Below are 27,577 nucleotides of genomic sequence, written 5' to 3' on the forward strand. Positions count from 1 at the left end.
CAAGTCATTAAATGTATTTAAGACACTGGTAGATAAGTTCTTGATTTCTAATGAGATCAAAGGTTATCGGAAGAAAGCAAGAAATGGGGTTAAGAAAAGGGGTTATCAGTTATGGTCGAATGGTGGAGCAGACACGGTCAACTGAATGGCCTAATTCTGCTCCTGTATCTTACTGTCTTATCGTCTAAGATGGTAAGAGTTTGTTTTGTTGACAATTGTAATTTCCTGGCACTTCTGTGATGTAAATGTTACTTGCAACAATCAATCCAAGTCTGACAGTTGTTCAGACAATTCTGTGGATGTCAATCTCTGCAGATTGTGAATTTGACTGCAGTCCTCAGTGTGTGAACCCCTTTTATGTTGATGAAGCAGCTGAAGATGGCTAGATCTCAGAGACTGTCCTGAAGATTTCATGCAATAATGTCATGGGGCTGAGTTTATTTTACTTTCAAAATCCATAACCAACTTATTTTGTGCTAGGTATAACTCCTATTTGGATTTGTCAGACTATCTTATGGACAAAATAGATCTGGGATTTCTCCACATTTTGTTAGAGTTGACCTGTTTTACATCAACACGACCAGTGGTGTGTCTAGTTTAGATTAGATTAGACTTAGTGTGGAAACAGGCCCTTCGGCCCAACAAGTCCACACCGACCCGCCGAAGCGCAACCCACCCATACCCCACATTTTACCCCTCACCTAACACTACGGGCAATTTAGCATGGCCAATTCACCTGACCCGCACATCTTTGGCCTGTGGGAGGAAACCGGAGCACCCGGAGGAAACCCACGCAGACTTGGGGAGAACGTGCAAACTCCACACAGTCTGTTGTCTGAGTCAGGAATTGAACCCGGGTCTCAGGCGCTGTGAGGCAGCAGTGCTAACCACCGTGCTGCCCACAAAATGTTCTGGAGCAACAATCCTTTCGTACTGTATCTAGATTGGTGAGGTTCTATCCTTTGCCATATCCAGTGCACTCATTTGTTTCTTGGTGAATTGAATTAGCTGAAGGTTGCTATATATGATACTATGGTTGCTGCATTTTAGCTTCTTCAGCCGCTGAATTTCTTTTAGTTTTAGATTTCTGTAGTCCTGGTCTGTCATTCAGTTCTTACTCTGCTAGTCCTGTGGCTTTATGGGAAAGGTGGAGTGTAATTTGCTGAGCCATGGGATTACAGATTGTGAATGGATTAACTTTCTTTTTCTGTTGCTGATGGTCCATGGCAGCTTTTGACTCTATGCCATTTAATATAATAATAGTGTCAAGCAGTACAGCAGAAGGTCTTCTAGTATGAAGACTAGAGCGTGTCCACAAGGACTGTCAAGTGGTTAGGTAGTTTTACCCTTGTGTTGGTTCTTTTCCATTTGTTGCAGCTTTTGTTCTTCAAGACTGTCCAACTTGATCTCTAGTATTGTTGATGAGCTATATTTAAAGATGGACATTCACATTTTCCAGCCAGAATAAGTTCTGTTATGTCGTTGCCTCCTGTATTAGATGTTCACTTTAGAGCCTCGATTAGTCAGCTGTGAGAGCAACAAGTGGGATCAGCCACATCTTTGATCTGATGCTGATGATCTGATGAGACTTTGTGAGTCAGGGTCACTTTTTTGCAAACTCTCAGAGCTCCTTGTGTCTGTTTTCTCTCTACAGACGCTGCCAGTCCTGCAGAGTTTTCAGTTTGTTTTTATTTAAGATAATTGGACATGATTCTGGACAGAAAAATTAAATATTTGGTTTGATCTATATATTTCTATTACAATAATATACTTTGTGAACTATTGTTGAGCTGTTGTTATCATTTTAATTGCTGACAGCAATAAACCTATGACTAGAAATCCATCCTGAAGGGGTTCTTTTAACCAGCATCGACTATCTAACCTCCTAAACTGTTTCAAGACATTGCCAAGAATCTTATTTGGGCACCCAGCTGTGAATGCTACGAGCCTAGTAGCCTTTTCCCGACTCATATTCAACTCCGTGTTAACACTGTTTCCTTAGACATTTTTACTGCACAGAAAGAGGCACTTTGGCCTATGGCGTCCACACTGATCATCAAGCACCTATCTACTTTTGTCCTTTCTTTAAGCACTTGGCCTGTAATCTTGCATGTTGTGTTGTCGCAATCGATTATCTAAGCATTCCTGAAATTTTGTAATGACTTGGAGTCATAGAATCAGAGATGTACAGCACGGTCCAACCCGTCCATGCCGATCAGATATCCCAACCCAGTATAATCCCACTTGCCAGTATCCGGCCCATTTTCCTCCAAACCCTTCCTATTCATATACAGATCCAAATGCCTTTTAAATGTTGTAACTGTACCAGCCTCTACCACTTTGTGGGCGGCACGGTGGCACAGTGGTTAGCACTGCTGCCTCACAGCGCCAGAGACCCGGGTTCAATTCCCGCCTCAGGCGACCGACTGTGTGGAGTTTGCACGTTCTCCCCGTGTCTGCGTGGGTTTCCTCCGGGTGCTCCGGTTTCCTCCCACAGTCCAAAGATGTGCGGGTCAGGTGAATTGGCCATGCTAAATTGCCCGTAGTGTTAGGTAAGGGGCAAATGTATGGGTGGGTTTCGCTTCGGCGGGTCGGTGTGGACTTGTTGGGCCGAAGGGCCTGTTTCCACACTGTAAGTAATCTAATCTACTTCCTCTGGCAGCTCATTCCATACACGTACCACCCACTGTGTGAAAAGGTTGCCCCTTAGGTCTCTTTTATATCTTTCCCCTCTCACCCCAAACCTATGCCCTCGAGTTCTGGACTCCCTGACTCCAGGGAAAAGACTTTGCCTATTTGCCCTATCCATGTCCCTCATGATTTTGTAAACCTCTGAGGTCACCCCTCAGCCTCCGACACTCCAGGGAAATTGGCCCCAGCCTGTTCAGCCTCTCCCTAGAGCTTAAATCCTCCAATCCTGGTTATATCCTTGTAAATCTTTTCTGAACCCTTTCAAGTTTCACAACATCCTTCCGGTGGGAAGGAGACCAGAATTGCATGCAATATTCCAACAGTTGCCTAACCAATGTCCGGTACAGCCACAAAATGACCTTCCAACTCCTGTACTCAATACTCTGACTAATTAAAAAAAGCATACCAAATGCTTTCTTCATTATCCTATCTACCTGCGACTCCACTTTCAAGGAGTTATGAACCTGCATTCCAAGGTCTCTTTGTTCAGCGACACTCTCTAGGACCTTACCATAAAGTGTATATGCCCTGCTAAGATTTGCTTTTCCAAAATGCAGCACCTCTCATTTATCTGAAATAAACTCCATCTGTCACTTCTCAGCCCATTGGCCCATCTGGTCCAGATCCTGTTGTAATCTGAGGTAACCTTCTTTGCTGTCCACTACACCTCGAATTTTGCTCTCATCTGCAAACTTACTCTTATGCTCACATCCAAATCATTTACGTAAATGACAAAAGGTAATGGACCCAGCACCAATCCTTGTGGCACTCCACTGCTCACAGGCCTCCAGTCTGAAAAACAACCCTCCACCACCACCACCCTCTGTCTTCCACTTTTGAGCCACTTCTCTATCCAAATGGCTAGTTCTCCCTGTATTCCGTGAGATCTAACCTTGCTAACCAGTCTTCCATGGAGAACCTTGTCAATGCCTTACTGAAGTCCATATAGATCACATCTACCGCTCTGTTACTTCTTCAAAAAACTCAATCAAGTTTGTGAGACATGATTTCCCACGCACAAAGCCATGTTGACTATCCCTAATCAGTTCTTGCCTTTCCAAATACATGTACATCCTGTCCCTCAGGATTCACTCCAACAACTTGCCCACCACTGAGGTCAGGCTCATTGGTCTATAGCTTCCTGGCTTGTCCTTACCACCCTTCTTAAACAGTGGCACCACATTAGCCAACCTCCAGTCTTCCGGCACCTTACCCCTGACTATCGATGATACAAATATCTCAGCAAGAGGCCCAGCAATCACTTCTCCAGCTTCCCACAGAGTTCTAGGGTACATGTGATCAGGTCCTGGGGATTTATCCACCTTTAACCGTTTCAAGACATCCAGCACTTCCTCCTCTGTAATATGGACCTTTTGCAAGGTGTCATCATCTATTTCCCTACAATCTATACTCTCCATATCCTTTTCCACAGTAAATACTGATGCAAAATGTTTGTTTAGTGTCTCCCCCATTTTCTGCGGCTCCACACAAAGGCCGCCTTGCTGATCTTTGAGGGTCCCTATTCTCTCCCTAGTTACCCTTTTGTTCGTAATGTATTTGTAAAAACCCTTTGGATTTTCCTTAATTCTATTTGCCAAAGCTATTTCATGTCCCCTTTTTGCCCTCCTGATTACCCTCTTAAATATACTCCTACTGCCTTGATACCCTTCTAAGGATGCACCCGATCTATCCTGTCTATGCCTTTCATATGCTTCCTTCGTTTTCTTCCTGCTTCTACCATCATTTTTCAGGCAATGAGTTTCAGATACCATCACCCTCTGGGTGAAAGAAATCCTTCTAAACCTCCTGCATGTCTTAACCTTTAAATTTAATGCCCCAATTGTTGACTTCCCAGTCTGACAGGTCTTGACAAAGCCATGTTGACTGTCCTTCGTTTAATCCTTGCCTCTGAACTTTTCCCAGTAGCTTCTCTACTGGTGATAACAGATGATGTCAGACCTGTTGAGTATTTCCAGCACCTTGTTTTTATTTCAGAATCCACAGAATTCTGCTTTTATTTTGGTCTACTAGCATATTTGTTGCCCTATTTGTTTGTCACTCTTGCTTTCCTCCAGTCCTACATCTCTTGGGATGGGCAAGGCTTCTTGATCGGAATAGTTACCATTTTCTGTCTAAGCAAAGACCTTTTGAAAACCAGCATTTTTGGCTGTCTAGCAGTTAATCGAGCATGCTGGCATACTTTGACCATTTTAAATCCCTCTTAGTCCATTTTAAAATGATCTTCTACAACAGTTGTTATCTTTAAATACTACATGAACTATCAGTGAGCTACACTTCTACATAGTTGTAACTGTGTGATAGTGAGGCAGCTAACTTATTTTTGTCAATTAGGAAAGACAAAAAGAGCTTTTACCAATAGCCTTTTGCTATATTGTTCTTCTTATCAAGAAGTGGATTTGAAAACATCTTTTCTTGTCCCCAGAATCCGAAGACTAAAGCTGAGATTGAGAAAATGCTACGAGATGGGAAGAAGAAAGAATTGCGTGATCGTCTGTGCTGCAGAATGACATTTGGGACTGCGGGGCTGCGGTCTTCCATGGGTGCTGGTTTCTCCTGCATTAACGACCTGACAATCATACAATCCACCCAGGTGAGCTTTTGGGTCAGATTCTAGAATGAAGCCTAGCTTTGATAGACCATAAGTTATTAGCAAGTTTTAAGATTTGCAGTGTAGGTTGAGGTTCTGCATGTAGGCTTGCTTGCTGAGCTGAAATGTTCCTTTTTAGACGTTTCGTCACCATACCAGGTAACAATTTCAGTGGGCCTCTAAACAAAGAACTGCTGGTGTTTCCTGCATTCTGTTTATGTTTGGGTTGCCTTGGGTTGGTGATGTCATTCCCTGTTCTTTGAAATTATGTCACCACAGGAAATGACATTACTAACTCAAGGAAACCCAAACATAAACAGAATGCAGGAAACACCAGCAGTGCTTTGTTTAGAGGCCCACTGAAATTGTGACCTGGTATGGTGATGAAATGTCTGAAAATGAACCTTCCAGTTCAGCAAGCAAACCTACATTCAAAACCATAAGTTGTTTTTTGCTTTTAGGAATCATGGTGGTTGGTAATGAAACATTATCACGAGACAGCTGAAGTACATTTAGCTGAAAGTGCATCAAGGTTTTCTCTCTCTCAAGAAAAACAAACTATTTGAAACAGTCTTTATTTTAAAAGCCAGAAATCAAGGTTCAACACTGCTATCTTCAACAACCTTTCAGATACACAAACCTCAGTGAAGGGTCACCCGGTTTCCATTTGAAAGTTTCTCGCTCAGTGGGCACAGCTCTTCAAGGTTTTTTTTCTGACAAACATCTGCATTCACTCAACGCAATCTTCTTCAGTTAATGTTTCCATGAACAAGCTGCTAATGCAGCTCACTCACTCCTCGGCACGTGTTCCTTAAACTTACACGTTCAGCAACTTGTAAGGTATATTTCTTGTGAAGCCATTTGTTTCTAGAGCTTTTCTGTTACTGACTTCTGGTCACTTGGGACAACATTTCCTCTGTCTGACTGTGTTTGTTTGTTTGTTTGTTTCTTTGTTTTAGAGACTGATTAACTGTAGTGCTGATGTTACAGGACATCTCTCTGACCTGCTTTTCTAATGGTTCTGTCTTTTTAAAATAACTTTTCTGCCTCCATCTCATTCTGCCATAGGACATCAACAGCCCAGTTTATTTTCCTCTCTCCTCTACTTTATTTTCTAAAGTACTGAGTAAAATCCTCAATAGGCTATATTTTTTAATGCCCCATTAAAATTGATATAAACCACTTTCAAGACAACCTGTCATTGCTCTCTGAACTCGAATGAAACCAAGGTTATGTTTCCTCTTAACACAAATTAAATTTAAAGCTATACATGGCTTTGTCCACATGAACTAACTATTTTACTGACCTGGCTTGATTGATAGTTTTAATTTTGCAGTTTGGTTGCCATGGTGGTCATCCACTGAACACATTCAAAAGGTCATTACACATTAAAGAAAAAAGAACAAACCATCTTACACTCTACTAAAAACTAGTTGAAACAGTTTTAATTTTATTACAAATATGGGAAATAATGATTTCAATCCTCTTTTCATCAACAAGAACCTTGCTGCTCCATGGATCTTAATGAAGGTTCACCCTGTTTCCACTTTTAAAGCTCTGAGTATAGCCATGCCAATTGAGCATTGTTTATTTCCAGCAAGCCTCGACACTTACTTGTTGCTAACATCTTTAGTAAATATTGCTCTGAGACCCTTTTGAACAGACTGCTAACATGGCTGAATTGTTCCTTTAAACACCTCTTCCACTCCTTTTCCTGGAATTTCTTTCTCCTGCCCTTAAGAGTATAAACTGTGCTGCTGATGATACAGGCCTTTCTTCTCTAAAATAAATTTTCAAATGCATTCTCTTTGAAAGAAATCCTCTCACTCGCTGAACGTTTAGGGGGAAACCGTATGTGTCATCAGAAGAAGAGTCCTACCAGGACTTCATGTTAACTGCTTCTTTCTCCATATATGCTGCCAGATCTGCTAGGTTTCTCTAGCTTTTTTTTGTGTACGTAACTGTTTGTCTCTGTCCCCCTATGTCATTGAGCACTTTGTTTCTAGGTAGCAGCTCAGTTTGTTTTCTCTCTTCTCTTCATGTTTTCAAACGCAATGAGGTATCACTTGAAGGATTTCTTTGAAACTTCATCTAAATGCATGTAAACAACACTTCAGGCACACTCTCAGAACTCTAAATGAAACAAAAACTACTTTTCCTGACCTAAACAACATCAAAATAAAAATAACACTAAAAAGCTATGCATGATTTTGTTGACTTCTGTTCCAGGTATTAATATATCATGAACCCTTTGTCCCTAACAGCACAGTGGGTGGTTCTATGTCAAATGGGCTGCAGCAGTTCAAGAAGATGATTCATCACCATCTTCTCAAGAGCAATTAGGGATGAGCAGTAAATGCTGACCCAGTTAGTGATATCCACATTCCATGAACAAAGAAATTTTCAAAAAAGCTTTTGGCCAACAGGTGTGGACAAGACGCGCAACTTCAATGTGTTTTTGTCTGACATCTAGTAGATTGTTAAATTTTGTCTAGGCTTGTGAGTAAGGAATGGGTGAGAAACTGAAAAGCGTAAGGAACTGTTGAACTACACAAAGATCCAGATAAGTGAAGAATTTTAAAAATCTGCAATACAAATACAATTTTTAAAAATGTAAACACTCCTTTAAATTTCATGTTAGAGAAGATCAATTGGGCTTGTTAATAAGGTGACCAAATGGAAGTTACGATATTGTTTCTTCTCTCTCCTTCAATTTCCCTGGAATAATCATGTAATGTTTACTAAATGTGGCTTTGCTGTGAAAGCCTATTCAGCCTTGCAGTTAGCATCGTGAAATCCGATCTTGATATTTTTATATGATTTATGGTTGGGTGACTGCAAAACAAGATACAATTTGTTTTCTTGTGACACCTTTTTTTTGGTCATTTCTGATGAAGGGCTTTTTGCCCGAAACATCGATTTTCCTGCTCCTCAGATGCTGCCTGACCTGTGCTTTTCCAGTATCTGCAGTCCTTGTTTTTACACCTTTTTTTATCTACACTTAATGCAAATAACCACAATGGGTTACTGATCAATTTAAAGGAAAGAAACCTCAGACAGGTTGCGGCTTTCAGAAATGTTCATGGATCTCCAGAATTGCCTGTCCCAGTGTCAAACCTAGAAGTGTCAAACTTATTAGACTGAGAGGAGATTGGGAAATCGATACCAGAGGAATTTTTCAAATAACCTGCTTTCATATGCTTTCTTGCAAATCTTAGAACCGTTACAATATACTGAATATACCAGGCTTTAATGAATTGAGAGAAAATGGATTGAGTATTGATCAGCTGGCAGGAGAAAAGAGCAAATGGTTTATTTTCAAGGTGGAAGACTGTGATGAGTGGTCTACAGCAGGGACTGATACTTGCGTCCCAGTTATTCACAATATATATCAATTGTATGAATTGGGAATCTTTTTCATATTTGTTCATGATACAAGATTAGGTGGGATTGTGAATGTTAAAGACTCTTCAAGTTGATTGAGTGAGCAAGTATATGATGGATGCTGTATAATGTGGATAAGTGAGACGTTGCCCTCTGTGGTACTAAAATAGAATAGTACTATATTATTGAAATGGTGATTAGATTTGAAAGGTTGACGTGCAAAGAGTTCTGTACACAGTCAGTAAAAGGGATCGTGTAGGTGCAGCAAGCACTGAGGAAGACAAAGGTTTACCAGACTAATTTCTGTGTTGGCAAGTTTGTCACATGAGAGATTGGGCCAACTGAGCCTGTATTAACTTGGATTTAGGAAAATAAGTGGAAATCTCATTGTTGGAATTGGGCAAACTGGGTGCAGGAATACTGTTTCCACAGGCATAGAGTCATAGAGATGTACAGCATGGAAACAGACCCTTCAGTCCAACATGTCCATGCTGACCAGATATCCCAACCCAATCTGGTCCCACATGCCAGCACCCGACCCATATCCCTCCAAACCCTTCCGATTCATATACCCATCCAAATGCCTCTTAAATGTTGCAATTGTACCAGCCTCCACCACTTCCTCTGGCAGCTCATTCCATACACGTACCACCCTCTGCGTGAGAAAGTTGCCCTTTAGGTCTCTTTTATATCTTTCCCCTCTCACCCTAAACCTATGCCCTCTAGTTCTGGACTCCTCGACCTCTTTACCCTATTTACCCTATCCATGCCCCTCATGATTTTGTAAACCTCTATAAGGTCACTCCTCAGCCTCTGATGCTCCAGGGAAAACAGCCCCAGCCTATTCAGCCTCTCCCAGTAGTTCAGATCCTCCAACCCTGGCAACATCCTTGTAATTCTTTTCCGAACTCTCAAGTTTCACAACATCTTTCCGATAGGAAGGAGACCAGAATTGCACGCAATATTCCAACAGTGGCCTAACCAATGTCCTGTACAGCCGCAATATGACCTCCCAACTCCTGTACTCAATACTCTGACCAATAAAGGAAAGCATACCAAATGCCTCCTTCATTATCTTATCTACCTGTGACTTCACTTGCAAGGAGCTATGAACCTGCACTCCAAGGTCTCTTTGTTCAGCAACACTCACTAGGACCTTACCGTTAAGTGTATAAGTCTTGCTAAGATTTGCTTTCCCAAAATGCAGCATCTCGCATTTATCTGAATTAAACTCCATCTGCCACTACTCAGCCCATTGGCCCATCTGATCCAGATCATGTTGTAATCTGAGGTAACCTTCTTCACTGTCCATTACACCTCCAATTTTGGTATCATCTGCAAACTTACTAACTGTACCTCTTATGCTCGCATCCAAATCATTTATGTAAATGACAAAAAGTAGCGGGCCCAGCACCGATCCTTGTGGTACTCCACTGGTCACAGGCCTCCAGTCTGAAAAACAACCCTCCACCACCACCCTCCATCTTCTACCTTTGAGCCAGTTCTGTATCCAAATGGCTAGTTCTCCCTGTATTCTGTGAGATCTAACCTTGCTAATCAGTCTCCCATGGGGAACCTTGTCGAATGCCTTACTGAAGTCCATATAGATCACATCTACTGCTCTGCCGTCATCAATCTTCTTTGTTCCTTCTTCAAAAAACTCAATCAAGTTTGTGAGACATGATTTCCCACACACAAAGCCATGTTGACTATCACCAATCAGTCCTTGCCTTTCCAAATACATGTACATCCTGTTCCTCAGGATTCCCTCCAACAACTTGTCCACCACTGAGGTCAGGCTCACCAGTCTATAGTTCCCTGGCTTGTCTTTACTGCCCTTCTTAAACAGTGGCACCACGTTTGCCAACCTCCAGTGTTCTGGCACCTCGACTATCGACGATACAAATATCTCAGCAAGAGGCCCAGCAATCTAACTTATACTGATGCAAAATATTCATTTAGTAACTCTCCCATTTTCTGTGGCTCCACACAAAGGCAACCTTGCTGATCTTTGAGGGGCCCTATTCTCTCCCTAGTTACCCTTTTGTCCCTAATATATTTGTAAATACCCTTTGGATTCTCCTTAATTCTATTTGCCAAAGCTATCTCATGTCCCCTTTTTGCCCTCCTGATTTCCCTCTTAAGTATACTCCTACTTCCTTTATACTCTTCTAAGGATTCACTCGATCTGACCTGTCTAAACCTGACATATGCTGCTTCTTTTTCTTAACCAAACCCTCAATTTCTTTTGTCATCCAGCATTCCCTATACCTACCAGCCTTTCCTTTCACCCTGACAGGACTATGCTTTCTCTGGATTCTTGTTAGCTCATTTCTGAAGGCTTCCCACTTTCCAGCCGTCCCTTTACCTGCCTCCAATCAGCTTTCGAAAGTTCTTGCCTAATACCGTCAAAATTGGCCTTTCTCCAACTTAGGACTTCAACTTTTAGATCTGGTCTATCCTTTTCCATCACTATTTTAAAACAAATAGAATTATGGTCGCTGGCCCCAAAGTGCTCTCCCACTGACACCTCAGTCACCTGCCCTGCCTTATTTCCCAGAGTAAGTCAAGTTTTGCACCTTCTCTAGTAGGTACATTCACATACTGAATCAGAAAATTATCTTGTACACACTTAATAAATTTCTCTCCATCTAAACCTTTAACACAGTGGCAGTCCCAGTTGATGTTTGGAAATTTAAAATCCCCTACCATAACTACCCTATTATTCTTACAGATAGCTGAGATCTCCTTACAAGTTTGTTTCTCAATTTACCTCTGACTATTGGGGGGGCTCTATTATACAATCCCAATAAGGTGATCATCCCTTTCTTATTTCTCAGTTCCACCCACATAACTTCCTTGGATGTATTTCTGGGAATATCCTCCCTCAGCACAGCTGTAATGCTATCCCTTATCAAAAATGTCACTCCCTCCTCCTCTCTTGCCTCCTTTTCTATCCTTCCTGTAGCATTTGTATCCCGGAACATTTAAGCTGCCAGTCCTGCCCATCCCTGAGACATGTTTCCGTAATTGCTATGATATCCCAGTCCCATATTCCTAACCATGCTCTGAGTTCATCTGCCTTCCCTGTTAGGCCCCTTGCATTGAAATAAATGCAGTTTAATTTATTAGTCCTACCTTGTCCCTGCTTGCCCTGACTGTTTGACTCACTTCTGTTCTCAGCTGTACCCGTCTCAGATCGATCTCTTTCCTCACGATCTCCCTGGGTCCCACTCCCCCACCTTACTAGTTTAAATCCTCCCAAGCAGTTCTAGCAAATTTCCCTGCCAGTATATTAGTACCCTTCCAATTTAGGTGCAATCCGTCCTTCTTGTCCAGGTCACTTCTACCCCAAAAGAGATTCCAATGATCCAAAAATGTGAATCCTTCTCCCATACACCAGCTCCTCAGTCATGCATTCATCTGCTCTATCCTCCTATTCATGCCCTCACTAGCTTGTTTCACTGAGAGTAACCCAGATATTACTACTCTTGAGGACCTCCTTTTTAAATTTCTGCCTAACTCTCTGTAATCTCCCTTCAGAGTCTCAACCTTTTCCCTTCCAACGTCGTTGGTTCCAATGTAGACAATGACCTCCTGCTGGCCCCTCTCCCCCGCGAGAACATTCTGCACCCTCTCTGAGACATCCTTGATCCTGGCACCAGGGAAATAACGCATCATTCTGCTTTTTCTCTGCTGGCCACAGAAACGTCTGTCTGTACCTCTGACTATAGAATCCCCTAACACAATTGATCTCTTGGAAGCAGACGTACCCCTCATTGCATTAGAGCCAGTCTCAATACCAGAAACTTGGCTGTTCGTGCTACGTTCCCCTGAGAATCTTATCACCCCTACATTTTCCAAAATAGCATACCTGTTTGAAATGGGTATATCCACAAAAGATTCCTGCCCTAGGTGCCAACCTCTCTCATCCTTCCTGGAGTTAACCCATCTGTGTGACTGTATCTGAGACTTTCCCCCCTTCCTATAACTGCCATCCATCACACACTGTTGCTGTTGCAAATTCCTCATCACTTCTATCTGTCTCTCCAACTGATCCAATCGATCTGACAAGATTCACATCCAGCAGCATTTATGGCAGATATAATCCGCAGTAACCCTTAAACTCTCTTTACATCTGACAAGAAGTACATATCACTGCAAAGGCCATTTTTGCTCTTTCACAATCTACAGACCCAGAAAATAACATGTCTACAAACACTGCCCCTGGTTAAATTACTAGCGATGGCTTATATTTTAAGTTTAATCAAGAGACTTATCTCCAAAAACATATAATCAAGAAAGAATCCACTATACTCACTACTGCAGCCTTTCTCTTGGACAGACTTAAAACAACAATTAAATATCTGATTCTGTGCTGTGAACTTCGCCCAACAGGTTCCTCCAAGATTAGTTGTGAAATTCACTGGGTGTTAATTTTCCCAGATGCACTCCGATGTCTCGCGATACACGAATTCAAACAGCAAAGGCAGTAACTGTGCAGATTCTCTCTCTCTCTCTGTCTCTCTCTCCCCCTCTCTCCCTCTCTTTTCTGCACTGTCCTCACCATGTGCTTCCTTTTTCTGCTCTTCTCCCTTTTAATCTGCTGTTGTTTTGACATTTTTTCCCCAAAGTTCTAAAACAACGCAACAGCGTATAAAACAGTAATTGCTGCTCCTGGAATTCGAGGAAATCACCTCCAACACCTAAAATACCTCAAAAAAAAAGCAGCTCTTACAGCCAGAAATTTTTCCCGTCCTCCATCTTGGATTACCCAGAATCCCCTGGAGTTCCAGATGAAGGGGTCATGGTCTCAGGGTATGGGGTAGGCTATTTCAGACTGAGATGTGAAGTTTGTTTGCTCAGAGGTTGGTGAACCTGTAGAATTCTTTACTGTAGAACGCTGTGGAAGTCAAGTCCAAATATCTTTAAGAAAGGAATAGATTTCATAGGCTAAAGGCGTTGAGAGGTGAGGAAGGGAACGGGTGTATAGTATCAAGATAGAGGTTCAACTCTGATCATATTGAATGATGAAGTGGGCTCAACAGGCTGAATGACCTACTGCTGCTCCTATTTTCTATGTTTCTTAAAAGCTACTGGGGTAGTTTGGCAAAATATGTGGCCTTTAGCATGATTTGAAAATATTACCTAAAACAATGAAATGCTAAATGTGGTCGCGTTAACCTTTAATGTTGAGTAATTGTAAAATTAGTAATGGGAATTTCCTCCTCTTTGCGAATACCTCTTGAACATTAAGGCTGTGACTGGAGCATGATTAGCAGTTGCCACTGGTGTCCAGTCAGTTAGTATTTACTTTCTGTCCCTGTAAAGAAGATTGATGTGGTCAGCATATCAGCAGACAGCAGTGCTGATGTGACACTTTGTGTCTAAAGAAGTGTGGGTCTGTTGAGTTTGTGGTCCAGAAATGCACAAATTAAGATGGAGAGAAATCATAGCACTGAGCATTTGAAGTAGTGAGTGGGAGGACATCCTATCACAACAATCCCAAGACGAGGGCCACTAATTGAGTGTTAGTGAATTTTGAGAAGATTTGAGGGCATCCTGAATCGAACCCTGAAAAGGTATTTCCAGAGTTTCTTTTGTGGAACCTTTGGGGAGAAATTCGATAGCACCTGAGAAAAGGTCAAGGATAACAATGTGCAATTAATCCATGTCCATTTGCTTCAAATGTAGACAGACTCTGTGCTCACTTACTTTTGGTTGCACGTTACAGCCAATTAAGCGTGCTGATGAGTTGGTTGACACCTGAGTCGAGGGTACAAAATAGTAAGAGACTAGAATGGGTACAGGGTAGCCTGTACTTGTTTTAAGGCCCAGCCTACAAGACCAGGATTATGTTTTGGCCACAGCAGGTGCTAGGGGTCATTATAGAAGTGAGTTTGATCTGGGAAGGACACAGCACAAGATAGACAGCGTGGACTCAAAGGTTTGCCTGATTCAACCTGGACTTTTTGGTGCAGAATGTGGACAAGAGGAAAGATATCCCTGACCCCTTGTCTGTCAGAGGTGAGGAACTTCTTAAAAACAGCAAATTCTAGGAGGTGTATGAACATGGGAATGGGAGGAGGCCACTTCACTCCTTGAATCTTCCTTTATGCAGTGAGATCATGGCTGATCTATGACCTAACACCATCTATGCTGATTTCCCCCAAATGCTTTCACACCTTTTTGCCCCTTTTTGAAATATTTTGTTTTTAAACTGAACTAAGTGTAGAGCTCTTGTATTTTTAAATGCTCCCAAATGTTACATTCTTGTTTTCTTAAAAGAAGGTTTCTAGTGTATTTTCTTTTATTTCTGATTGTGGACTGAAATGAAAAAAAATGGATTGTTGAAGGATTACCATGCATTTTCAAAAGCAAGTAACCTGATACTCATTCTTTGTGCTATTTACAAAGCTGATTGTTCAAAATAAAAGCTTAGTTTGTAGATGAACTGGAGCCAAAGGATCTGGACAAATGGAGCTTTGCTTACGACAAATAACTGATTAGCCTGTAGACTAGTGACCAGTCATTAACACAGGCCTCCTGGCAGTTATGTGATCGGTTTCCAGTTGGCTAAATAGCTTAGGGTACAAATGTTTTCACAGAAACAATTGAATCTCTTTTCTCTGCAATTATAAGTATCTCAGACCTAAAGGTAGCCAGTTTTATTGTTGCTGTAAGCTATTGACTTTGAGTGTGATTCAGCCGCACTGAGCCTTCTATAAGCAAGTGAGAGTATCTGGAAAAGGAGAGTCAAAAGAGCAACTGTCCTGACAAACCAAAAACACCATCTCAGTGGACCCTGCAAACAAGGACCACTGATCTGTCTACTCGGTCTTTTCCTCAACCATTTTATTTGTGTGTCTGTGTCTGTGTCTGTGTCACTGCCCACTGAGATAAGAAATTCCTCCTAATCTCAGTCTTAAGTATGCAACTCCTTATCCTGAGTGTCCTCTGGTCCATCTTGAGCAAAGGGAAACGGCATTTCCGCATCCACCCTGTCGAGACCCCTAAGAATATTTCCATTAGGTTGCTTCTTATTCTTCTTTATTCCATCAAGTAAATGCCCAACCTACTCATCCTGTCCTCATCAGACAGTCTCTCAGGGTGGCATGGTGGCTCAGTGGTTAGCACTGCTGCCTCACAGCGCCAGGGACCCGGGTTCAATTCCTGCTTTGAATGGCTATCTGTGTGGAGTTTGCACATTCTCCCTGTGTCTGTGTGGGTTTCCTCTAGGTGCTCCAGTTTCCTCCCACAATCCAAAGATGTGCAGGTCAGGTGATTTAGCTATGTTAAGTCGTCCATAGTGTTAGGTGTGTTAGTCAGGGGTAAATATAGAGGAGGGGAATGGGTCTGGGTGGGTTACTCCTTTTGGAGGGTAGGTGTGGACTTGTTGGTATGAAGGGCCTGTTTCCACACTATGGATTTTAATTCTCATTCTCTGCACTGTCTCCAATGGCAGTTGATCTTTCCTTTAGATAAGAGATCCAAAACTGTACATAGGATTCTAGCTATGGCCTAACTGGTGCCTTGTATAATTTTAGGAAAGCTTCCCTAATTTTATATTCCATTTCTTTTGGAATAAAGGCCACTTGACTCCCCATATTACCCACAGAACTTGGATGCTAGTTTTTATGATTCAAGAACAAGCATTCTGCATCCTTCTGTTCTGTAACTGGCTGTCGTCTTCTCAATTTAAGTAATGTTCAGCTTCTGTATTCTTCCAACCAACTGCATAACCTCACATTTTCAATATTTTATTCCTTCTGGCAAGATTTTACCCACTTGCTTCACCTGTCTGTAAGCTATTGACTTTATAAGTCTGTGACATCCACCACTTACCCTCTTGCCTAAACTTGTAAACAAGTGTTTGTTGATGAACTTTTCTTTAAGCCTGTAGCAGGCAGACTACCAGGTTCCCTGCTTGTGACATTATTTTTCACTTCACTAACATCTTGGCAAATTTTTTTTTAATTGCCAAAACACTGAACACTTGCAAATAGGAAATCAGATAAGGATATGTGGTTGCGGAAGTCAGAGCAGTTGATTATCTAATGTTGCAGTATTTCAACTATCCTGGATGACAGCAATTTGTTTTGATAAATTACTGATTAAGTTTATGTGCTTTAGGAATTGAGGTTCACCAGTTTCCATTACAGAACACCATCTCTTTTTCTTTTCTCACTCTTCAGAATATACTCAGTAATATGGAAGCATCAGGTTAGTGATGACTTAGTACTGAGTAGCTACCTGAATTTAGAGTTTTAAAGCCTCATTTTACATATTTGCTAGCTTGCTTTAATGCACTTGCCTATTGTCCTACTATCTAGTTCAAGAGAAAGACAGAAACCAGACCATATTAAACCAGTAATCTGAATTTTCTGACAGTCTGAACAAATTGAACATATTAATAAATATCCAGGACAGCTACAGGAAAAAAATAATGAAATGATAATTATAATTATAGCCTAATGACTTGGAACAATTTAATAAATCCTTAACACTAGACAGCATTTATTCCAGAGTACTGATAGTGACTACAAAAGAGATTTGAGGGGCACTGGCAAGATGGAGATTGTTTCATTAGTTTCTACTTTCTTAGAATGGTAACTGGTCATTGTGGTGTGGTGATGTTACAGGTCACTCAGGCAATTTTGAATTGCTGTGGCAACATGAGCATGCATGTTTATATGCATGTTGTCATCTGGAGTTGTGCGTAGTGATGATAGAAACTCTCAAGTTCTTTTTCTCAGGAAATCTACTTTCACTGCCTACCATTGGTGTGTGTTGGAGGCTCTGTAGGTTGATGGTTATGCTGTTTGGCTGCTTTATAAATGCACCTTCCTTGGCCATTAAATACTGGAGTTGGCCACAAGCACAGGATTCCTGGCCTGGAGGCAGCAATGCTATACAAACATGAAATGTAGTTCCCAAGTTCAAAAGAGACAACGCCAACATTATTTTTAGGTTAGGTTGACTTTCATCCATATCAAATAATAGAATTGATTTTCTACAGCTCACTTGATGACCATCTGTAGATCAGTAAAACAGCCGATAGCAGTTGGCATGAGATGATTGTACATGTCTACTAATATCGACTGTGGGAAGCCCTATGATATGACGCACATTAACTTTCAAAAGGCTTTTCATAAAATTCAACAATGATTAAATAACCTAAAGGCAATAGAGATTCAGATGTAACAGATATGAAACAGGGCATGAAATATACTCCGTGAACAAATACTTTGGGTAGAATGTTAGATTTCTGATTGACTTTTGTAAATAAGTGACTGGCTGATTTTTAAAAGAATAGATCTGTGTTATTGACCATATCACAAGAGTAAAGTAGTAGTTGTGGTCAAGCTTCATTTGCTATGAGTGTATTATGTCAGCTGTGTGTTAGGTGGGAGCACTCCATTGAGTTGAGAAGTTCTGGTTTCAAGCTGTACTTCAAGACTTGAACACAAAAATCAAAGTGTAATATTAGGAGAGTACCACACTATTGAGGGTGCTTTTGGATAAGATGTTAAATAGAGGCCCCGACTGACCCTCAAATGGATGTAAAAGATCCCATGCTGCTATTTTAAAGAAGACCAGAAGAATTAGCCCTGGCGTCCTGTCAAATATTTACTCATTGCTCTATCAACATCACAAAACAGTTTGGTCTTTATTTTGGTGTTGCTGTTTGTAGGAGTTAGCTGTATGCTGAACTTGGTGCCATGTTTCCTACATATAATACAGGCTACACTTCAAAGGTGTTTCCTTTGTTGAAAAGTGCTTTGAGAAATCCAGCAGTCATGGAAAGTATAATATAAGTGGAAGTCTATCTTTATTTTTATTAGCCTTGTATTGTCCTTTTGTAAACAGGCCAAGTACCAGAGAGGCATATCCTTCCTTGAAAGACATCAGTCCATCAGTTGGTTTTAAGTCCTATCAGTAACTCATAAATGAATAGGTTATATTCAATTTTACAGCTTATTCCTTGGAGGAAGTTTGTTTAAAGTTTCTTGTTTTCACCTTTGCAGGGTTTGCTTAAGTACCTTGAGAAGTGCTTCTCAGACCTGAAACACAGAGGTGTTGTGATTGGATATGATACTCGAGGTCAAGAGACTACGAGCTGTAGTAGCAAGAGGTAAGTGCTGTTCAAAATTTCTATAACTTTTTTATTTCCTTTTTAATCAGGCTTGAAAGTGGTCAAACCAATACAACAATTACTCTAAACTGCATCAATGTTTGCTTCTCCTAATGGAAATTCAGAAGCTGGAAATTCCTTTATTTTTGAAGAGAATTTGCAGTTGTTAGTCTGTCACATTTCAAAAGTGGATAAACTGTTAGGTCATTAAGCCCCTGGAGCCAATTCTGCCTACTCAATGAGTTGATTATTGTCATTAATCCATATCCCTTCAAATCTATCAATACCAGATTTATTCTTGTAATGTGCATAATTGTAGTGTCATTTCCATTTTAAAATTTATATTTTTTTTGTGTGGAATGTTGAGTGACTATCTGAATCTTGATGAAGGTTTTTTAAGGCAAGTTGTGATCTGCATAGTAAGTGTGATCTGATGATTAATGATATGAGAATTATTTTCTTACCATTTGGTACAGACTTGCCCAGTTGACCGCTGCTGTCTTCCTTGGAAAGAATATACCTGTGTATCTGTTTTCTACCTATGTGCCAACACCATTTGTGGTAAGAATTGATTGTGATTACAGTAAATCTATCTATCTGACTGACTGACTGTCTGATGCTGTCAAGCCTGGATTAGCAGAAAGCATTCTTAATAAATCCGATTTAAGATTCTGGAGAAAAGCTTCAAACTTGGAATGTGTGGGAGATTGTGTAGTGCATTGGTTTAAATGCAACATTTCCAGAATATCAGTTCCAGTCTAATCCATGTCATAAAGAAGACAACCAGTTCTGACTTGCTTTTATATCACTTTGAACGGTGTTACCACTTCCTAGCGGAAGTGATCTCATGACATGTTACTAACTGATACTAGACTGACATTCTTAGTCCAGGTGATTTATTTTTCAATGTAAAATATTGTTGCATTGACTATTTTCTGTAGCAAAGCCACCTTGTTGAAACAGCATAGGGGACGTTTCGCTTTAAATCTCATGTCACTATCTGATCTGGGACACTATAGTTTAAAAACATGGACATAACTCTGCCATCTTTCTATAAACAAACCCTCCCATGTTTTCTTTAATGCAGAATCCACGAGCAGAGAAACAGACCACGAAACTAATTGCTTTGTGTTTATGTCACATACAGTTTATCCTGCCCACCAGCATTTTGAAAAGAAAACATACCTTGCTATCTACATACCTTGCAATTAATTCTTTTCTCCCTGTATTTTTCAAGCTTCCCCTTTTTAATTTGTTTATGTAACTCATTTCTACCTATCTTGTGGAAGCAAGCTTTGCATTCTCATCACTGCCTGGTAGATGTTTCTCCTGAATTTCTTCTTAACAACATTATATTCAAAATCTTTTCATCCAAGAAGGAAACAAAAGAACTTTTTGTTTCTTAAAGCAGGGAATCAGTAGGTGGTGGTAGTGAGAGAAAGTAAAAGTTCATGATAGAATAACCATGACAGTGAATGTACAGACCTGATGAATCAAATGGCAGTTTTACATCCTTGACTTGCAGCTTAATATTTGCAGTGTTCAATCTGGAACTAAGAATAGGAGCCATTCCTATCCAACCTCTGAATTGCTGTCAGGTATTCTATGCACTAATTCAAAATGGGCTCATGACCACAAGCAGCTGAAAATGTGTTGCTGGTTAAAGCACAGCAGGTTAGGCAGCATCCAAGGAATAGGAAATTCGACGTTTCGGGCATAAGCCCTTCATCAGGAATGAAGGGCTTATGCCCGAAATGTCGAATTTCGTATTCCTTGGATGCTGCCTAACCTGCTGTGCTTTAACCAGCAACACATTTTCAGCTGTGATCTCCAGCATCTGCAGACCTCACTTTTTACCTCATGACCACAAGCAGAATACTTTCAAAGCTCAAAAGCAAAATCTGATGGCTCCTTAAAATCTGAAATAAAAACAGAAAATGCTGAAAATACTCAGCAGGTCAGGTGGAGAGAGGAAGAGTTGATGTTTCAGGGTGTTCATCAGGGATCAATCACAATTAATTCTATATTACCGCTTCCCTCAAATGACTCATTGTTTCTGGTGCATTATATTTGGTGGGAAAGCATCAGGGATAAATTAAAAAGGGGAGTACAGTTAATCACTGGACTAGCCATTTATTGACTGATATTTCTTTTTCTTTCTAGCCATATGCTGTTAAGCAGCTTCATGTTACAGCTGGTGTGATGATTACTGCGTCACATAATCCTAAACAAGACAATGGATACAAGGTACAGTGAAGTGCATGACCAGTTTATAAAATGTTTTGTGCGCTATTTAGGAGTGGTTGGTATGAACGTATTATGTTTTATGCACCACCTTCTGGACTACAGTTATGAAAGGTCAAAACAGAATAAGACAAATCTTGCATCATTGTTTCTGTTACCATAACAACCAATGAGATGATTCTAGATTAGTTTGCCAACTGCATCTGGGCACAATGAAATTAAACTGCTGAGCTAAGTTGTGTTACACTGTTTCATCTTTCTGTTGTTTTTGCAGTGGTTTGACAGTTATAAACATGAGCAGCCCGGAGTTGTGGTCCACAAGGCAGTAATGACGTAGGTAGGAAAAGGGATGGGGATTTAAGGCAGAATTTCAGAGAGCTAGGGTGGAAGCTTAGAGCAAGAACAAACAGAGTTGTTATCTATGGTTTGATACCAGTGCCACATGCTAGCAAGGCAAGGAATAGGGCGAGAGAGAGGAGTTGAACACGTGGCTACAGGGATGGTTCAAGGGGGAGGGTTTTGCATACCTGGATATTTGGGGCTTATTCTGGGGTAGGTGGAACCTCTACAAGCAGAATGGTCTACACCTGAACCAAAGGGGTAGCAATAGTCCGGGGAGGATGTTTGCTAATGCTCTTTGGGAGGGTTTAAATTAATGCAGCAGGGCGATGAGAATCTAAACTGTAGTTCCAGTATCCAGGAGGTTAGGAGTAGTGAGGTCAGACATGAGGTTTCAAGATTGCAAGAATGCACCAGAAAGCAGGAAGGTGTGTCTACTTCAATGCCAGGAGCATCCGGAATAAGGTGGGTGAACTTGCTGCATGGATTGGTACCCGGAACTTCAATGTTGTGGCCATTTCAGAGACATGGATAGAGCAGGGACAGGAATGGTTATTGCAGGTTCCTGGATTTAGATGTTTCAGTAAGAACAGAAAAGATGGGGGAGGGGGTGGGGTGGGGAGTGGTGGCGTTGTTACTCAAGGGCAGTATTACGGTTACGGAAAGGATGTTTGAGGATTCGTCTACTGAGGTAGTATGGACTGAAGTTAGAAACAGAAAAGGCAAAGACACCCTGTTTGCAGTTTTCTGTAGGTTTCAGAGACATAGAGTCATAGAGATGGACAGCAAGGAAACAGACCCATCCATGCCGACCAAATATCCCAACCAATTAAGTCCCACCTGCCAGCACCCGGCCCATATCCCTCCAAACCCTTCTTATTCATATACCCATCCAAATACCTTTTAAATGTTGCAATTGTACCAGCTTCCACCACTTCCTCAGGCAGCTAATTCCACACACGTACCACCCTCTGCATGAAAAAGTTGCCCTGTAGTCTCTTTTATATCTTTCCCCTCTCACCCTAAACCTATGCCCTCTAGTTCTGGACTCCCCAACCCCAGGAAAAAGACTTTGCCTATTTACCCTATCCATGCCCCTCAATTTTGTAAACCTCTATAAGGTCACCTCTCACTTCTTATTTACCACTAAGTGGGAACTTGTTTCATAGGTCAAAGTTCCTTCAAGACTTTAGATGTGTCTATGGATTTTCTTGATTTTTGTACAAAATACCTATATAGTTAATCGCATCAGTTCAAAATAAGTATATCAAGGTGGAGGGCATGGATTGGTTAGTTTGTTGATCACATATAAAGAGACACTTGCTGACAAAAGTCATGGTCTGTGTGCAGGCTATGTACCTGCATATTTTCCACTTCTGAATAAATCTAGTCCAAGTAAAATCTTATAGTCTGATTCCTTCCTTTACCAACTGGTAACCAACTAAAACGTAGCTTTCTGAAAAAAAGCTTAACATTTCCATATCAATCAAGCCTCAGGAAAATATTTAATTCTGTTGCTACTCTACATTAATTTTTGTGTTGATGCTTCAAGTTCATAGCTTTTTATCCTAAATACACTCAGATGCCTTCATGATAAAGCTTATTTCAAAAGTCTCTTTGCTGCTCCTCTTTAAGACTAGATGCTAAGGACAGTAGGCAGTATGTTGTCATGACATCAGCATCTAGTTTTCCCTGGGTGGCCTCCATCAGCTAATTAAGCAAAGTACAAATGGAGGAAATAAAAGAAAACACCACTTCTCCTTTTGCCATACATTAACATCCAAGACTTATTCACTAGTGTAAAGCAGATTAGATTTCATGCTATTTTCATAAATTTTTTGAATCTTTTCAAGATTGCAACTGAAATTTTAGAATGTGACCGTGTAATACCAAAAATCAGAAATCAATTCGAGATTGATAGGATGGTTGTAATATATGGAGCAGACTACATTACATTGTTGTGTTACATCAGATGTGTACAGTATGATTCTTTCCTCAAATCAGACTTAAATTACAGCATTACAGAAATAAAAACTGGAGATCATAGAATAACATACAAACACAAGTATGCTTCAAAGTTAAAATGTTTGAGCCTTATATTGAAACAACAGTTAAATTAGATCGCTCCATGGTGCAATCTTAGTGGCTTATATTTTGCAATGAAAGAAAGAGATGTACAGAAAACTGATGTACTCAAACTGAATGAGGATGATTTGCGAGGGAGTGCGAACTTCAGGATCTAGATTAATGAGCTTCCAAAAATAATTCAATCATGCCAATCAGTAGAGATGCTAGGAAACCTTCACTGAGGAAGACACTGTACAGTCTTCACATCGCTCTCTCACACACAGTAATCAAAGTGTCCTCAATGTGGAGAATAATTAAAGCAGTTTAAGGGCATGAAAAAAATATCCACAGAAACATAGAGGAAAGGATTGCAAAGATGATTCTGGGTAGGAATGAGGGTAACAGGGTAGTTGTTATGTGGGACTTTAACTTTCCAAATATTGACTGGAATTACTATCGTTCGCGTACTTTAGATGGGTCAGTTTTTGTCCAGTGTGTGCAGGAGGATTTCCAGACACATTATGTATACAGGCCAACAAAGGGTGAGGCCACATTGGATTTGGTATTGGGTAATGAACCAGGCCAGGTGGTAGATTTGGAGATAGGTGAGCACTTTGGTGATAGTGACAACAATTCGGTTATGTTTACTTTAACGATGGAAAGGGATAGGTATATACTACAGGGCAAGAGTTATAGCTGTGGGAAAGGCAATTATGATGTGCTTAGGTAAGGTTTAAGATGCATAGGATGGCGAATGAACCTGCAGGGAATGGGCACAATTGAAATGTGGAGCGTATTCAAGCAACAGTTACTGCGTGTCCTTCATAAGTATGCACCTGTCAGGCAGAGAGGACGTGATCGAGTGAGGGAGCTATGGTTGAATCTCTTGTCAAGAGGAAGAAGAAGGTTTATGTTAGGATGAGATGTGATGGCTCAGTTAGGGCACTTGAGAGTTACAAGTTAGCCAGGAAAGACCTAAAGAGAGAGCTAAGAAGAGCCAGGAAAGGACATGAGAAGTCATTGGCAGGTTGGATCGAGGAAAACCCTTCCATAGGCATATCAGGAATAAAAGAATGACTACAGTAAGATTAGGACAAATCAAGGACAGTAATGGAAAGTTGTGCATGGAGCAAGGAGATAGGAGAAGCGCTAAATGATTTTTTTCGTCAGCATTCACTCTGGAAAACGACAGTGTTGTCAAGGTGAATGCTGAGATACAGACTACTAGACTAGATGGGATTAAGATTCACAAGGAGGTGTTAGCAATTCTGGAAAATGTGAAAATAAATAAGTCCCCCTGGACAAGTTTGGATTTATCCTAGCATTCTCTGGGAAGCCAGGGAGGAGATTGCAGAGCCTATGGATTTGATCTTTGTCGTTAGTGTCTATAAAAATATTGCGAGAAGACTGCAGGATCGCAAATGTTGTCCCCCTGTTCAAGAAGGGGAGAAGATACAACCCTGGTAATAATAGACCTGTGAGCCTTATTTCGATTGTGGGTAAAGTGTTGGAGAGGATTATAAGAGAGGATTTATAATCATCTAGAAAGGAATAAGTTGATGAGGGATGCTTAGCATGGTTTTATGAAGGATAGGTCATGCCTCACAAACCTTATTGAGATCTTTGACTCGGTGATGAGGTGGATGAGGGTAAAGCAGTTTATATGATGTATATGGATTTCAGAAAAGCATTTAATAAGGTTTCTCACGGTAGGCTATTGCACAAAATACATAAGCATGAGATTGAAGGTGATTTAGTGGTTTGGATCAGAAATTGCCTAGCTGAAAGAAGACAGAGCTGGGAAATGTTCATCCTGGAGTTCAGTTACTAAGTCATGTACCACAAGGATGTGTTTGGGGCCACTGCTGCTTGTAATTTTTATAAATGACCTGGATGAGGGTATAAAAGGATGGGTTAGTAAATTTGTGGATGGCACTAACATCAGTGGAGTTGTGGATAGTGCCGAAGGATGTTGTGGGTTCCAGAGAGACTCAGATAAGCTGTAGAGCTGGGCTGAGAGGTGGCAAGTGAAGTTTAATGCAGAAAAGTGAGAGATGATTCACTTTGGAAGGAGTAACAGGAATACAGAGCACTGGGCTAATGGTAAGGTTCTTGGTAGTGTAGATGAGCAGAGGAATATTTGTGTCCATGTACACACATCCCTGAAAGTTGCCTTCTAGGTTGATAGGGTTGTTAAGAAGGCATATGGTGTGTTAGCTTTTATTGGTAGAGGGAATGAGTTTTGGAACCATCAGGTCATGTTGCAACTTTACAAACTCTGGTGCAGCTGGAGTTGAGTATTGTGTACGGTTCTGGTCTCCGCATTATAGGGAGGATGTGGAAGCTTTGGAAAGGTTTCAGAGGAGATTTACTGGGATGTTGCCTGGTATGGAGTGAAGGTCTTATGAGGAAAGGCTGAGGGACTTGAGGCTGTTTTTGTGAGAGAGAAGAAGGTTGAGGGGACATAGTTTTAAATTGAGGGGTGATAGATATAAGGCAGATGTCAGAGGTAATTTCTTTACTCAGCATAGTAGGGGTATGGAATGTCCTGCCTACGACAGAGAATGTAAAGGGCAATTAAATGGTCATTGGATAAACATATGGATGAAAATGGAATAGTGTAGGGTAGATGGGCTTCAGGTTGGTGCAACATCGAGGACCGAAGGGCCTGTACTGTGCTGTAATGTTCTATATTCTTTGAGCCATTTGATTCCTCGAGCCTGCTCTGCCATTCAATAAGATTATGGTTGTTTTGATTATGGCCTCAACCCTATGTTTCTGCCAACTGCCAATGACATGGTTTTCAATTAAGAATCTAAAGTTAATTTATCCCAGCTTTAAAAGTTTTAAATACCTCTGCCTCTACATGCTTTATACAACTGAGTACCCTGTACACCATGAAATTAATTTTAAAGACTTATTAACTCCGATCATGTAAATGTTTTACACTTTATTTGGCATTTTTTCAAAATATTCTTTTATATTTTAAATCATCTGTGTATGTAAGCTTGTTATGCTGTTATTACTCCTTCCAACTTCACATTATATTTCCATATTAACAGAAAGTGTTTTTAAGTTTGATAACAGAATGAGCAGATTTAGAATTCTCTCTCTGCAGACCTCAGTCCAGTTATTCACTGCTTCAGCTGAAGACTATATTTGATCTTAACTAAAAAGTGAATTTTTTAAAACAGTGAAAGAGCTGTGGATGCTGGAAATCAGAAATCAAAAGAAAACTTGCTGGAAAGTTTCAGTAGGAATCGCAGTATCAGTGGAGAGAAATCGGTTTACATTTCAGGTTCAGAACTTGAAGAAGGGTCACTCGACAAGAAATATTTAACTCTGATTTCTCTCTCAGCTGCTGCCAGACCTGCTGAGATTTTCCAGCAATTACTGTTTTTGAAAAGTTGTTAAGTTCAGTAATGCTGGTTAGATTTCTTCATCAAGATTAGAGCGGTGCTGGAAAAGTACAAGTCAGGCAGCATCGGAGGAGCATGAAAGTCGACTTTTTAGGCTCCTCTGATAATGCCTGACCTCCTGTGTTTTCCAGCACCACTCTAATCTTGACTGCAATCTCCAGCATCTGCAGTATCCACTTCTGCCCAGTTAGTTTCTTACTCCATTCTCCCAAACATGAGCATGCTCATACCTTCAAAAATAAAACAAATAAGTATCCACACAATTGGGGGTAGGCATTTTGCAAACCGATTATTTAGAGTTGCTGGTTCGTCATCTACTTATAGATTACTAGCTTTCATTAATGTCTTTGCTGTAAAAATGCAGGAATTTCTGAAGGTAAAGCACTGCAGTTGCTTCAAGCCTGCAAGAAGACTACACTGATTGCTCCCAGATTTGACCTTGAACTGAACTATCTGATTTATCATTAAACTGTCTGGAAATTCCTGAAATTATGAAAAACTGGCATCAAAGTCACTTCAGGGAAAAAAAATCTCATAATTTATTGCTGAAATTTAAGAGCTATTAATCAATATAAAACTAAGCATCTAGTTTGATCTGTAGTCTGACACCACTCAAGCTACCTTTCATTCAGGCTTTACCAGAAGTGTCCTGAGGATGACAATGGGATAGAAAAGAAACTAAGACTTTAA

At 40.7% G+C, this 27,577-nt stretch overlaps 1 protein-coding gene across 1 annotated transcript in view; it reads left to right on the forward strand.

Annotated features, from left to right (window-relative positions):
- Positions 1-27,577, forward strand: part of pgm2l1 (phosphoglucomutase 2-like 1) — a 118,473-nt gene that overhangs the window by 20,389 nt on the left and 70,507 nt on the right. Inside the window, exons 2-5 of the mRNA XM_060826931.1 lie at positions 5,135-5,302; positions 18,712-18,818; positions 19,295-19,379; positions 20,982-21,065. Of these exons, the coding sequence (XP_060682914.1) occupies positions 5,135-5,302; positions 18,712-18,818; positions 19,295-19,379; positions 20,982-21,065 (444 nt within the window). The remainder of the gene's footprint in view (positions 1-5,134; positions 5,303-18,711; positions 18,819-19,294; positions 19,380-20,981; positions 21,066-27,577) is intronic.

Source organism: Hemiscyllium ocellatum, chromosome 6, assembly GCF_020745735.1.
Source record: "Hemiscyllium ocellatum isolate sHemOce1 chromosome 6, sHemOce1.pat.X.cur, whole genome shotgun sequence".
Classification (NCBI taxonomy): domain Eukaryota; kingdom Metazoa; phylum Chordata; class Chondrichthyes; order Orectolobiformes; family Hemiscylliidae; genus Hemiscyllium; species Hemiscyllium ocellatum.